The sequence below is a fragment of the Odontesthes bonariensis genome, chromosome 15, assembly GCF_027942865.1.
Source record: "Odontesthes bonariensis isolate fOdoBon6 chromosome 15, fOdoBon6.hap1, whole genome shotgun sequence".
In the NCBI taxonomy this organism is placed as follows: Eukaryota; Metazoa; Chordata; class Actinopteri; order Atheriniformes; family Atherinopsidae; genus Odontesthes; species Odontesthes bonariensis.
In genome coordinates, this window is record NC_134520.1 from 23,603,934 (window position 1) to 23,617,715 (window position 13,782).

At 39.9% G+C, this 13,782-nt stretch overlaps 1 protein-coding gene across 7 annotated transcripts in view; it reads right to left on the reverse strand.

The window, feature by feature from the left end:
- The window catches only part of ptprsa (protein tyrosine phosphatase receptor type Sa), a 221,115-nt gene that overhangs the window by 28,208 nt on the left and 179,125 nt on the right, over window positions 1-13,782 (reverse strand). For 4 of the 7 annotated variants that reach the window (XM_075485598.1, XM_075485596.1, XM_075485600.1 and 1 more), the window contains 7 exons: window positions 13,265-13,515; window positions 12,957-13,044; window positions 12,000-12,212; window positions 11,547-11,710; window positions 9,606-9,721; window positions 4,791-4,838; window positions 1,175-1,272 (listed from right to left, as the gene is read on the reverse strand). In XM_075485598.1, the coding sequence (XP_075341713.1) occupies window positions 1,175-1,272; window positions 4,791-4,838; window positions 9,606-9,721; window positions 11,547-11,710; window positions 12,000-12,212; window positions 12,957-13,044; window positions 13,265-13,515 (978 nt within the window). The remainder of the gene's footprint in view (window positions 1-1,174; window positions 1,273-4,790; window positions 4,839-9,605; window positions 9,722-11,546; window positions 11,711-11,999; window positions 12,213-12,956; window positions 13,045-13,264; window positions 13,516-13,782) is intronic. The other 3 variants (XM_075485599.1, XM_075485601.1, XM_075485602.1) reach the window with 1 other exon arrangement.

Consider the following 13,782-nt stretch of genomic DNA (forward strand, 5'->3'; position numbering starts at 1 on the left):
CTCTATTTAATTTGGTCATTTATTTTTCCTGGGGGCGTGGCGGTAGTGTGAAGGGGCACGCAGACAGAGAGAGAACGAAAAAACGACAGAGATGAGCTGGTGGTTTAAAGACTCTCTCAATGCCAAGTAATTAGAAGCTGTAGCTTCAACTTTGGCATCAAGTCTGTCATCACTCTTCCCCTCCGGATGGAACAAGCTCGTCCGTTTGGTATACAGCCTGAATGTGGATTTATGAATAATAGATACCCAAGAAATACTGGATTGCTATGAGAAGTCATTATCCACCAACATCCACCAGCAGGCATAACGACGGCAATCTATGCTGGTGTACCGACTTCCTACCTTAGGCTGGCGAGCACTACGGCGTCAGGCTCTGTGATTTAGGGATGGCGAGTAGGGCATATTGCTTGTATGCAAACGAGAGCTGATTCAGCGCTCCTGATTTCTAATCAACTCTGGTGTCATTTATAACCGCCGCGGTCTCAGAGCTCAGACAGCTCAGTTACCCCCTCTTCACATACATATATGCACACACACATGCACACATAAAGCCTGGCTGCCAGTGTGAAGCTTGCGTAACATAATAGACGTAATCTCCATTTTAGAAAGTGTGAGTCTAAGTTCATTGAAATGTGTGGAGAATTTCAAACCACTTATTCATCTCCTTTTTGAGCTAGTCATTACATTTTCAAGTAAATGTTTAAAATAGTTAAGGGTACTGATACACCGACCTTATAGTTTCTATCAACATATATCTATTTTCCTCTGCTGAATGCAGTAATCAAATATATTTCGGGTACCACAAAAGGACACATTCTTTTTTTTCCTTTTCTTTAAAGAAATATTGAACTTCAATTCTTACAGTAAAATGATTATTCTAGTTAGCCAAATACGTTGTAAGTTGCATTTGGTAAATAACTCATGAAAGGAAATTTTACATGACTGATTTTGACAATTGTCTTGCGTGACCATGTGGGGAGAACAACTGATTTGTCCTTTTGGACCCCCAGCTGGATAACAGCCAACAAGCAAGAATAAAAGACATAAAAGGAAAACAATATGGATATATGACATAATTGAACACTCATGTCTCATGTCTCATGCCATTTTTCAGTGAAAACACAAATAGGCAGAAATCAATGCTCTTGGACCACTGAACCTTGGGCCAGCTCACCTCGTATTCCTGGGAGAGTTTGAGGTTGTCGTTAGCCTTGAGAAGTTCTGTGTGTTCAGCCAGCTCTGAGATAGGAATAGGAGGATGATTCATCATCCCTGTTTGCCAGAAAATAGAAGTAGGAATTCCACGTAGGAAAAGAGAGGAAAAACAGTTCATTAAGGGAATTGGGTTCAAAACTTTAAACGGACCAACATTTTTTTTGTGAAGATTTCTTGCTTACACAACATAGAAAGATGGATTTTAGTGATGGGGAAGCTTGAGCACATGGTAAATGTAAAAAAAAAAAAAAAAGAAGAAGGTGTGACTCGAGATGTTATGGGTACTTGACTGGACCAGGCCAGAGCTCAAAAAAAAATCTAAGTTTGTTGGGAACTGTTGATTTTCCAAACAAGCTGGTTGCATACATTCATAGAGCAAATTTATTTAATTTTGTCAATGATCAAGCTGCTGATGGATAAATGAGCAAAACAAAACAAAAGTAGCTGCGTTTAGCCAATTATGGCTCATTCAGAGGCATCAACAATTTTGACAGCTTGCAGAATTAGTTTAAAATTACAGACGATGAAGTTTTTGATGGGAAGATTAAAGACAAGAAACACCACTGATGATATTTTACTCTTTCAATCAATGAAACCCACATTTTGACAAAAATCCTTTGTACTCTTTTTTTTTTTAGATAATCACAAGTCATATTTGCTTTCAGTATGGCTGCTGCCAACAAAAACAAAAGAGGAACTTGATCAAAGTAGTTTTTTTTGGTAAGATGAAACGACTTTAGAAGAGATAAAAGGGGAGATATCACAATGAATAGAAAAAAAAATCTTAAGGGGAAAAGTGTGTGAATATGTATTCCAATGATTTGACGTGATATGTCTTGTATCCTTGAACAAACATGCTCCTGATGTCTTTAGCATGGAGACAATTTTTTTTAATGTTGACTCTATAAAAAGCCTTACTCCAGAATCGAGCCCTGACCTGGGGGGCTTATGGGAGGGAAGGTGAGAGGGAGATCGGGAGGTTTAGGAATGTGAGTGATGCTGAATGACACAGTGAGCTGCTCCATTCCAGCCAGCATGAGCAAACCAAACAAGATATCCTTTCCACCATCTGCTGGTTCCTTCAAACCAGTGAGCACTCGTGCCAAGATAAATACCTCTCACCTTTCAGTATCACAAGTCAACATTCTCAGTTACATTTTCAATATGCACATTTCACAAATCCTGGAATGAGCTCTTACAAGAGCAAGCCTTCCACTTGGTGGGGAAAACTGATCCCCCCCCCTTTGGGCTTGCTCTACTATCCACTGAATATTGTGTTGCTCTTGCCATAATATTATCAGCACTGCTGTGCACTCCAGTCACTAATCCATTTAGTAGCATAATGCTGAGGCCATGTAATGGAATATGGAACAGCCATGGATTGTGCCTCTGTCCCTGCATGTGGGCTAGCAATACATAACGCTTTTGTATTTTTATCAAGAGGCCTCTTTTCCCGTTGAGTACTGAGGTCAAAAGTCAGCAAAATCTTGACAACCCTTCACAATAAATTTATCCAGGCTTAATTGGGTGTGCAAATCGGCATAATCACATTAAGCATCCTTAATTTTTCTTCATTGACAGTGCTTAATATCCCTCTAATGTCACAGGGGTCACCCATGTTTTGGTTGCTTTTGTTGCACTTAAGATCACCCCAACTCTGTCTTGACAGTCTTCATTAGTAATGGTAATTTATTTTACATTGAATGAACAATGTGTTGCACTAAATTACATGAAGATTACAAAGCTCATGATATATGAGACAAATGGAGATGACACTGGATGCTGTGACACCCTCTGGACATGGATGGACATACTACATTAACACGCTACTCGGCAAGTCATTCCACACACACCCACGACCCTCTTGACGGATCATTTACATAATGAACTGATTCTGATTAATTGGTTTCCTCTACTTGTACAGCTCATGTAGGATTTCTGCTTCAGTTTATTATCTTGATATCAGGAAAAGCCTTATAAGGTGATAGGAGGCCTCTTCATATTCATGCGCAAGTTTCTCAATAAGCCAACAAAGCATGAAGATCATGGAGGCACTATTCAGGGCAAGAATTATTAATGTTGGAATTCAGAAAAACAAAGCGGAAAACTTGCTCATTAAAACTGGTCAGTTTCCTATAATCAAATTAAAAAAGAATGTCTGTGTTGTGTAATTCACTCTGTGTGGGCCGCTATGTGTATTGGTGAGTGTGCATGAGTTGTAGACGCACTAAAACTCCATCATTTCCTTTTCATTTATTTATTTGCCTGTATTACTATCTTCATGTATAAGTGGCTGCTACATCAGACCAAATTCTACACAGCTCCATGAAGCACTTCCAGGGGGTTAGGCAGTGTTTATATACTACTTCAGAATTTGGTAGATTGTTTTCAGAAACTTAAATATACGTTAAACTGTAAGGGGAGGGGGTGAACGCCTCATTTTGCAATCATCATTTAAAAAATAGGAATTGGAAATATTTGCACCACAAAACTTGATCCATCTATTTCTCTCGGTGTACTTTTCCAAAAATAAACTGTTTTGCTCTCCAGAGCAAGGCACCTGGTTTGTCTAATTCATTTACTCATTCATGCACTGAAAGCACACACCATGTTTATCCAAGGAATAGAAAAAAAATGTTTCCAAAATGACCTGTAGCTGAGCGAAGTGATGCAAGGACACATTGTTATTCTCTACCTCAAATCTTAAGATCTCACCCCTCTATTTAACACCCCCCCACACATTTTTCCAATCCATGCTGCCATTTTTTCACTGCAATCAACGTGATCAGTGAACACAGAAAAATAAACTAGCATCTAATTACACATTTCCAATCTCACGATCTGCAGTCAATGTGCCTGAGAAATAAAATGATTATTTTTGATAAGCCTTGCTAGTTTCTTCAATAGCCTATTTTATGATGCATATTTACATATAAAAGGGAAGAAGTCTATCCGTGGGTAAGCAAAGAAAATAAAGAGGGGAAAAAGGGGAAAGAGGAAAATGAGAAACTGCATTGCTCTTGGATTATTCTTTTGCAGGAAGAGGGGGTGATCAAATGTTGAGCCATTGTTTGGCACTGCTTTAATTAATTCTGCTCGTTATCTCAGAGCACAGAAAAGACCCCGTTGGTTCAGAATGGAAATGGAGCAGTGGTGGTGAAAGACGAGAAGGAGGAGGAGGAGGAGGAGGAAGGAGAAGGGAGAACAACAACAGGGAGCTGGGAAAGACGAATGACACAGATTATACTCTTGTAAAAAAAAAACACACTTCTAAAGCATCTGAACATCAGCAGAAGTGATTGTACATGTTATTTATGCAAAGTGGGTTAATGCACAGCCAACAGCCCAAGTGAATATCGTGACTGGCATCCAACTTAAAAGGAAAAAAGTGTAGTGTACCAAGAGAAACCAACACAATTAGTGCTTGAATTTTGCTGCATCATGAGAAAAAAAGCAAGTTATGTATTTGTAAATTGAGGCAAGCAGAGCTCAAAAACGCTAAAACACAAAGAAAAAAATTAATCAAAATATAAAAATAAAGCTGGTGCACAAACTCTAAAACCATAGAGACTAACTTTCATGGTCAAAATCTGCTTCACTCTGAGGACTGCTTAGACCAGAATCTGTAAAGAACAGTAAACATAGGAGACAGTGGTTTCAAATGGCTACAATGCAACAGAAAATAAAATATACAAAATTATAAAAGGCCATGAGGTGAAGCATAAAGGCAACATCAAATTTCTTAGAAACAAAAAAGATTACCCCCAGTTAACTCAGGCCTTCAAACAGAAGCTTTTCAAGCTTTTCCAGATACACATATAAAAGTCAAGTGAACCTTTAAGAGCTGACCCGACTTTCCCTTCAACCAGCTAATACCCATGATACAAGCAGACCAGTTGGCCATGGATGTCAGCCTCTCTTGCGTCAACTGAGAACTGCCCTCTGCCAAGCCCCACACCAACAGTTCTAGAGATCAGGGATTAGAAAATTGACTTGATATCTCTAAGGTTCTGGAAGGGTCCACTGAGAGGTCGGAGTGAGAGAAAAAGAGAATAAAAAGCTTATTTTTGCTTTTGACTAACTCTGAAAGGTTTCTTTGTCCGTGGCTCGGTGCTGATGCACTGGGAGTGAAAGGTGTGGAAAAGTGTCAGCATTCTTGGCTGACAGCTGTGGAGCCAGAGATGATGGGAGTCAGACCTCAGATTAGTGTGGTGATGGCTCAAAAATCCTATCTTCTCTTGAGGATTGGTCCTCTGAGGCCACATGCAGTGGGTGTTATTTCCGGGTTGACTTGGGTCTCCCCAAGTGTTTAAGGACCCCTGCGACTATATTAACTGGACATGTAGCTGGAAGATTAAATTTAGTGGGACGTTGCCAACCATCCCATCAAATGAAGTCAAGGGCTAACACTGAAATCAATTCAACAGGACTGCCTTGAAAAGTAAGGCAAAAAAGACAGCTTTAATTCCTTCTACTGATATTTGATGTGGCACTTTGCTCCTGTACATATGTAATACTGTATGTGAAAAATGGGGAGATTATTTGAGGGCACAATTAAGAGGAGTAATTTTTTCCAAAAAGTTCAGGATTCCAGTTAAAAACCAATAGAAACTGGTACGCTAGTGTCAGTCCGAAGCTTTAAAGCTGCGGTCGGCAACTTTTTTTTAGTCATATTAGCTTGAACTGTCATGGGATTCTGGAAGTAGAATATTAAATAGGCTGTTTAGAAAAAATAACGAAATCTGTAGCTCCCTCTGAAGCCTGTAATCATGCTTGCAAAAACCGAGCGCTCCCAGCTGTTTTTAACCAATCAAGTTAGGGTGGAGGAATCCTACCTGTCAATCACAGCTTGTGCACATGCTGCTGAGCGTGAGTCTGCCCCAGCTTGTGTGCGCTCACACTGGTGTGAACTCACGTGCACAACCTCGCCCACAGAGGGGGAGGGGTTTGGGGGGCGATTCGGAGCTTGTTAGAGGTTGGGGGAGGGACCTGAAAGTTGTATCAGTTCGAATTTTCCGACTTTAGACTCGCAATTTTGAAAACCTGCCGACTGCAGCATTAAGTGAGTTTACATTTCATGGACATCTTAGTGTGAAGATGTCAAACCAGTGGCATGAAGCAAGAGCAAAGGGATGAAAACACTGAGTATCCCTGTCTCCCTAATTGATTTATGACAATGACTAATTAAGCCTAGCGGGTGGTGCTCTGATCCCCTGTCTCAAAATGTCATTCATCACAGCAGGGAAGAGGTACAGGCATGTCTGATTCTGTTGGTGTGTAAGTGCATACTGTGTGTGTGGGATTTGCCAGAACTGCGAGTGGGAGGGCATGGTTGTTATAGCCGCTGCTCTAATCTGAGCATGAAACATGAGGGTTGCTGACACACGCGAGTGACTGGCTGGTGTCGGTTGGATTTTCAAGTGTGCAATGCTGTCTGAAAGAAAATATTTGATTTTTACATGCCTCAATAAAGAAGTAATTTCTTCTGTCAGAATTGTAGGGGTGTGAAGTGCTGCAGGTGATGTTGTATCAGTCAGTAAAAATGATGGGAAACGGAGATGGAGACCGTAAAACAAGAAAATATAACATGTATGATTAAAATCCAGTTGCACCTGCTCATTACTTTGAGGGTTTTTTATGTTTGAATGAATAATAATGATGCAGACTCTTATACAAGTAAGAAAAAACATAGGGAGCATCCAAAGATAGGTTATGTGTTTGCATATGGATGTTTTAACAAACTCTTGATCCGTTTTTAATCAATTAATTTGTTTGGTATAAAGTATGTATTAAAGGTGGGGTATGAGATCTTGCAAGCTATATTTTTGAAAATACACAACCTTGCCTCTCCCTTCAGCCCACCCCTCGAAACCACGCCTTCAAAACACATGAACGAGTCACGAGTCACGAGCCTGTGAACGCGCAGGGGGGAGGGGTGAGGGGGGCTGACGGTTGATTGGCATGTCAGAATCCAATAGAAGTAACTCTCATCAATACTTCTATTGGTCAGACATTTCCTCTTGCTACACCCTCTACAATGTACTAAAATCTTGGATGGGAAGTGCAAACCATTTACTACCCAAGCCCACATTTTCATGGAAGCTATCCACTGACATTTAGGTCCCAAGTTGCGCCATCAGGTATGGCTAGGAATTAATAAAAAACCTACACGACATAAGTACACTGTAAAAACACTGGAGTAAATCATTGTTTAGAATGAATCAGCTTGTTAGCTGCATTCAGAGGATGAGTTGGAAAAAAAAAGATAAAGAGTAAGAAAATGAAATAATAAAAAATAAATGAAAAGGGCAAGGCTTGGTTGGACATAGAGAGCAGATTTCTACTGAGTTGTGCTGCTTCATTACTTTGGCCCCATTTGCCAATTAAACCCGGAGCACCAGAGAAGATAATAACAAAACTAGACACTCTCTGCCCCAAGGAGTTTTGGAATGTCATTGTGCGGCCCTCACATCACCTATGGGCTTTAAAGCCTGAATGCCCAAGCACACGCACACAATCAGTGTACACACTTTCCCGAACATGCTGCTTTAGAAACATAATCGAAGCCATATCTTATGTTCTTCAGCACTAGAGGTCATTGAGCACACATAGCCGATGCAGCATATGCTCTGCTGGCTTGGAGAAACCTTGGATAACTGCACCGTGAGTATGCTCATTTGAACAATGGTCGCTATTAGCTGATGGGGATGTTCACAAATGCTCGCCGGCCCACTTAATTGGGCTAAAATGTCCATTCAAATTAAATTCCCGGGGTGTAGAGATAATGACTGCATCCAATTCTGCGGAACAACGACAAGGCTGCTAAATGAGAACACTTGTCATATATAAAGAGAAGTCTCTACATGTAGTGCTGAGTGTTATGTTAAAGAAGCAAGAGATTGTAACAAGAGCTTCAAATATTAGGATGAATGGAGGACAAGTGAGAAGAAGGTGGAAAGCATTGGAAGTAAAAATGGACAACTGGAAAGAATAGTCATTGTATTATTACAGAATCACCTATATAGCTCCTTAAAAACAAACATCATAAAGATGAGGGTGGTGAAATGCAGCTCCATATATTCTGCATAAGAGGGTTTGAGTTGGAGCCTTCCTTTCATCCCAGCATTTCTTCTCTCTCATGTAAAGAAGTCTGTTTTTCCCGGGAAAAGAAAAAAAAAACTCAAGGCAGCATGACTGGGTTCCCAGAGAAACAGGAGAGAAATTCACTATTTTGAAATCTGAGCCTTTGTATGATGCAGAGACTGGCCGTGGATGACAGATGGATGGCTGAAAGACAACTAGGCTAGGAGACAGAAGTGCAAGAGTCTGAAAAAAAAGATGGGTGCTTTTTTACCCATCTCTGGAATATTTTCTTCTTTATTAATTTGCTTTTCTTGCAATTTTGCCTGAGCAGGCAAGAAAAAATATATTTGAATGAGTAAGCGCATCTTTGTCGAGTAAAATAATATGGAATCGATGTACTAGATATATACTGTATATACTATAGATGTACTATACAAGAAACACAACAAGTGAACAAACTGTTGATGCGAATGTAGCCAAACCACAGGAGGCTCGACATCAGAAAAATAGCCTTATAGAAAAATGGGTCTGCAAAGGAGGCAGGAGGAAGATCTCAGACAAGCTTCAGCCAATGAGGCCTTAGAGAATGCGTGCAGGATGTAATGTGCTCTGTTGCTAACACCACACTTTAGCTTGGATGAAGATCAGAAAGAAAGAAAGACAAAAATGAAAGCATGTAAATCCAGAGCAACAAAATGGGATTTGAATCCAGTCCAACAAGCACCATAACTTCTAACAATTTGTTCGTCATCAATGGTTAATAGTTACACAGGGACATGGCATAACGCATAAATATGGCCTGCAGGCAGTGGTGAAGGCAAATAATCAAACAATGTGATATGAGAGCACTCAATGGACAGAAACAATGCTGCAGTACACATATAACATTATGTAGCTTTCTGCATGTGTGTCAATTTACACACATATATATATAATTCATAAATTCATCTTAATTTGCTGACTCACATACATAAATACTGTTTTATATATCAATAGTTGTTTTCAGAAGTAACTTGTTATTCTGTGTTGATGCTACTTTATATTAATTTAATTTGTGAAATTAACTTTACATTACATTAGGTTCCAAAAAAGAAGACGATTTAAACGATGAAAAGAGTCTTAAAAACTATGTAGTCTGTTAAAGCCACTGAAACAGCAATCTCTATTGCAGTCTCCGTTATGGTTTATGTAACTCTTTCCTAATAAAAACTACAGCCTAAGTGTACTTATATGACGGAATTTATTGAATTCTACAGTTGGATTGTTTATATTACAGAATACGTAAGTGTTGTGAGTCAGTCCTGTACCTGCAGTTTGGAAGTTGATGCGTCTCATCTCCACGGGGTCTGTAGGGTGGTGGGGGGTAATGTCTGCATTGTTCAGCAGACATTTTGTGCGTGGCTCTGACTCTTTTCTTTTGCGGCTGGACAGTAAGACAAACAAAGAGCAGAGAGAGGGAGAGACATACAACAAAAACATAGAATAAGCGAGCGATTATTCAGATGAAACATTTCCGACTCTCACTCATAACTCAATTGTTTCAACGAACAGGTAGCTCAGAGGGTTTAAAAAGTTCAAAATGACATCAAATCAACAACTGGAGCTGTGCTCCTTCAGATCCCACTAATTATTTAAAGATCTTACTTTTGTTTAGTTTTTTGTTTGGGCTATTTTGTCTTCTCTTATAAATCCCACTGAATCTAAGTAAAACTACACCTTACCTGTCTGGTTTGCTGTTTCCAGAGAAAGCAATAGGAGCCAAATAAATATGTAAAGATGGTAAAAACACAACACACAAGGAGAAAGGGAGAGGGGGAGGCAAGAAGAGAGATAAATCAATAGAGAGCAGTTTAAAATTCACAGGGGTCACTGCTGGGCTCGCAAAAAACGAGATAAAGCTCATCAGCATTTGGAGGAGGTGTGTGCGTGTGTGTCTGCGCTTGTGTCAGTCAGTGAGAATAAGTGAGGATTCAATGAAGCACATGCATTTGTGAATGTATGTATGTGTGTGCACGGGGTACAGATACAAATGGGGAAGGAAAATGTCAGGGCCAAGGGCAGACCAGGGAAACACTATTCACCAGGGAGAGATTGGAGTGGGAGTGGGGGGATTGAGGTGAAGAGAAAGAGAAGAAGAAGAAGAAAAAAAAAGAGAGATCCAAAGAGAGATGTTACTCTCCCCAACCACCAAGACGTAGGTAAGGCGAGGTCAGACAGCAAGGGATCACCTGACAGCAGCACGCTGCACATGTGTTGCTCACACGAGCCCTGCCCCCCTTCAGATAATTCAAGGTTCTCCCCCGGTACATAGGGACTGCATCTTACATTCACTGTTCAGTTCTGACCTTTAGTCACTAAAGCTAAGGGACACACTGAATTGTAAAACAAGAATTACATATTGACCTTGTATGCATGTCCCACCTGTTCCTGAAAGTTTTGCCAGGCTTCAAATAAAAGCCATCAATTATCGGTTGCAGAATATAATGATTCAAACAACGAATAACCTACTTAAACTACACTGAAACAGATTTAAACATCTGCTTTAAGAATTAATAAGTATTATTTGAAATCATTATCTCTGAAAATAAAGAAATGCTGCTGATTATTCGTACCTTGGTAGTCAAGTTATTGAGCATCATCTCAAAGAATCTCATCATTTTTTCTTTATCCAACCACCTCACTTCCCACAGCCATGTTTTTGTCCAGAACAAGGCCTCTTACACATTTACATGCAACAATGTCACTGAGTCTTTCAATGTAATGCTGCCATGAACACAAAAAATACTCCTGTTTGAGCATGCTACTATGCATTTGAGCATGCAATTATTTCCCATGATCCAATTCCCTGGTTACACAACAAAAAAAAAAATGGTTCAACATCAAATGATGAGAAACTCCTGTGTGGTTGCATAATTTTACTGCCAATTTACCCTAATTCACAGAAAAACACGGACCGCAGTTAAAGCTCGTGCAGGCCCATGGCTTGGTCAGGTATCAACAATAAAATAAACCAGTTTCAATTTATTACGCATCCAAATGATATGGTTGCAGTAAAAAGGATGAGAAGATAAATAGTTTTCACGATGCAAGGTTGTTAAACTGGTAACCCATAAAAAAAACTTTAAACTCTTGACAACTAAGCCAAAGCATGAGAAATATTTTCTACCATTTGAGGTTGAACGGTTTATAATTCATATATATATATATATGTTGATAAAAAATATACAGCTGTTCTAAAGCCAACTCACTTCTTATATAGAAGAATGGCGATGACAATGCAGATGATGAAGACCACAGCCAGGACAGGGCCCACCACCCATATGAGTCCATCACCGGACTCAACTGGCAAAGGGTCAACCACCAGCTCCGGAGTCATCACAGTGTCGGTGTACGGGCTGGTTGCAAACATTTTCTGAATGAAAACAAATTGGAAAAAAATCATACAGAATTTAGAATAGCGCATAAGAAACAATCAATGTTGTGGTGTGGCGTATGCGAGAGGTGAATAGAGTTCAGTGAACTGGGTTCAGTTGCAGACAAAACTCGTGTTAGACAAATGTAAGTGTTGGAGCAATTCGAACAGGATAATACCGACAGAAGTTCAATGAGTTGGAATTATATTCATGAAATTAAAGAAGACAACAATGAGATGGAGAGAGCTGAATTTGACAAGTCTTAGCTGAGCAGGGTCGTAAACTCACCCCTGCAGTGGTATTGAGTTCAGCCATTAAGAAGAAGACGTACTCTTGACCAGGTTTCAGAGGCTTATTCTCACAGGTGCTGTGGAGGTGGTCAGATCCCACCATGAAGCTGGAAGGAAGCTGCCTGAAGCAGGCTGTGATGTAGGGGTCCCTCTGATCCAGCTGAGCCAGCTGACGGCGAGAACGACGCTTCGGGATCAGCTCTCGCAACAGCTGCTCAATGTACAAGGAAATGTTTTACTTCTGTGCTCACTTCAGCATGCTTATTAGTTACTGCAATTTCTGAATATCTTTAAAAAAGTCTTAAATCAATTAGGACTAGATCTAAAGAACAATTAGGTCTGACCTAGTAATGTTTTTGAATGCTGTTTTTTATAATTTGCAGTATTTGTAAACACTAATAAAAAAATCAATATAATGTCAAACTCTTCAGTTTTAATTATGAGGACATCTAGATGGATATAGTCGGTTTCAGGAAGCCCATGTTACATTTTCTTGTGCGTAATTACTTGAGGTTTTAAAGTAGGTGACTCATAAACACTTTGAGTGAACTCATCAAAATCAAAGAAAAAATTGCGTATTAAAAAAGCTACCAAATACGTGAAGAAAAAGAAAAATCCAAGGCCTCTCATTCATCCCTAATTGCAGACAGAGGCAAACACTAAGCAGAGGGAATGTGTGTAATCCCAAATCCAATCGGGATGGCTGCTGTTGATCTGGCACTCAAGGTGACCCCGAGCTATGGGAAGAGTCGAAGAAGACTGTGTAATTCTCTCTTCTGCATGCTTAGGAGGATAAATTAGCATTACTGAGATGCAGATAAGTCTGCGTTGTGTGCCCCCATTTCTGCTACATGATGTTCACGTTACAGCTCGCATATGCTACTACATACCTACGGTGCACTTTATTCCATTTGATGCAGAGCCATGATTAATGTGCAAGATTAAAAGATCTAACCTCTTCCATATCCATCTCATCAGGGTTTTTTAGGTTTTTAACGGTTCCTGAAGACATCTTAAGTGGCACCACTACCACATAGAAGCTCCTGAAAATTGAAAAAAAGCACAAAAGTATGTATCATATTCAATTGATATTGTATGTCACCTGTAAGTACTTGCAAGGGGTCTTTCTCAGGAATCTGTAGATATGCCACAGCAAATTTGGTTCGGTATTTCAACTCATCTCCCACCTGATCTCAAACATCTTGAGATGTGATCAATTTAAACTACTTATACTCTTCAGAAACTGGGTGTCATGGTACTCACTTGATGTCCTTGCTATTTACTGGTGAGAAGGACATGGTGAGCATGCTGTCTGGCTCAGCGTAGATATCCAGCTTGGGTTTCTTGACTAGGATGAGTGGTGCAGTCCGGGCCACTACGCGATGCCGTGGCCCACCATCCATGCTTTCTTGGCAGGTCACCCTGAACTCGTAAGTGGTGTTGTGTCTTAGTCCTGTGATGTAGACCCTCATTTGCCTGGCATCCACATCCATCTTCTGTCGGTTGTACTCAATCTAGAGTTATAGATTATTCAGAAATTGAATTCAAAGGACAACAGATCTATGGAAAGATTGGAATGGTAAGATGGAAGGTGCAACCAAGGAATGGATATGCATTCTAAATGTGACTAAGAGAGGAAATCAATCAAAGAGAAATGACAAAAAAATTGTGATCCAATCATTTCCAATTTCAAATTGAACTGAAACTGATTTCAAGTCATTTTGATTCCATACTTTCAGAATACTTTCAATTTAAAACATAACTCAGCTGACAGTTCTTTT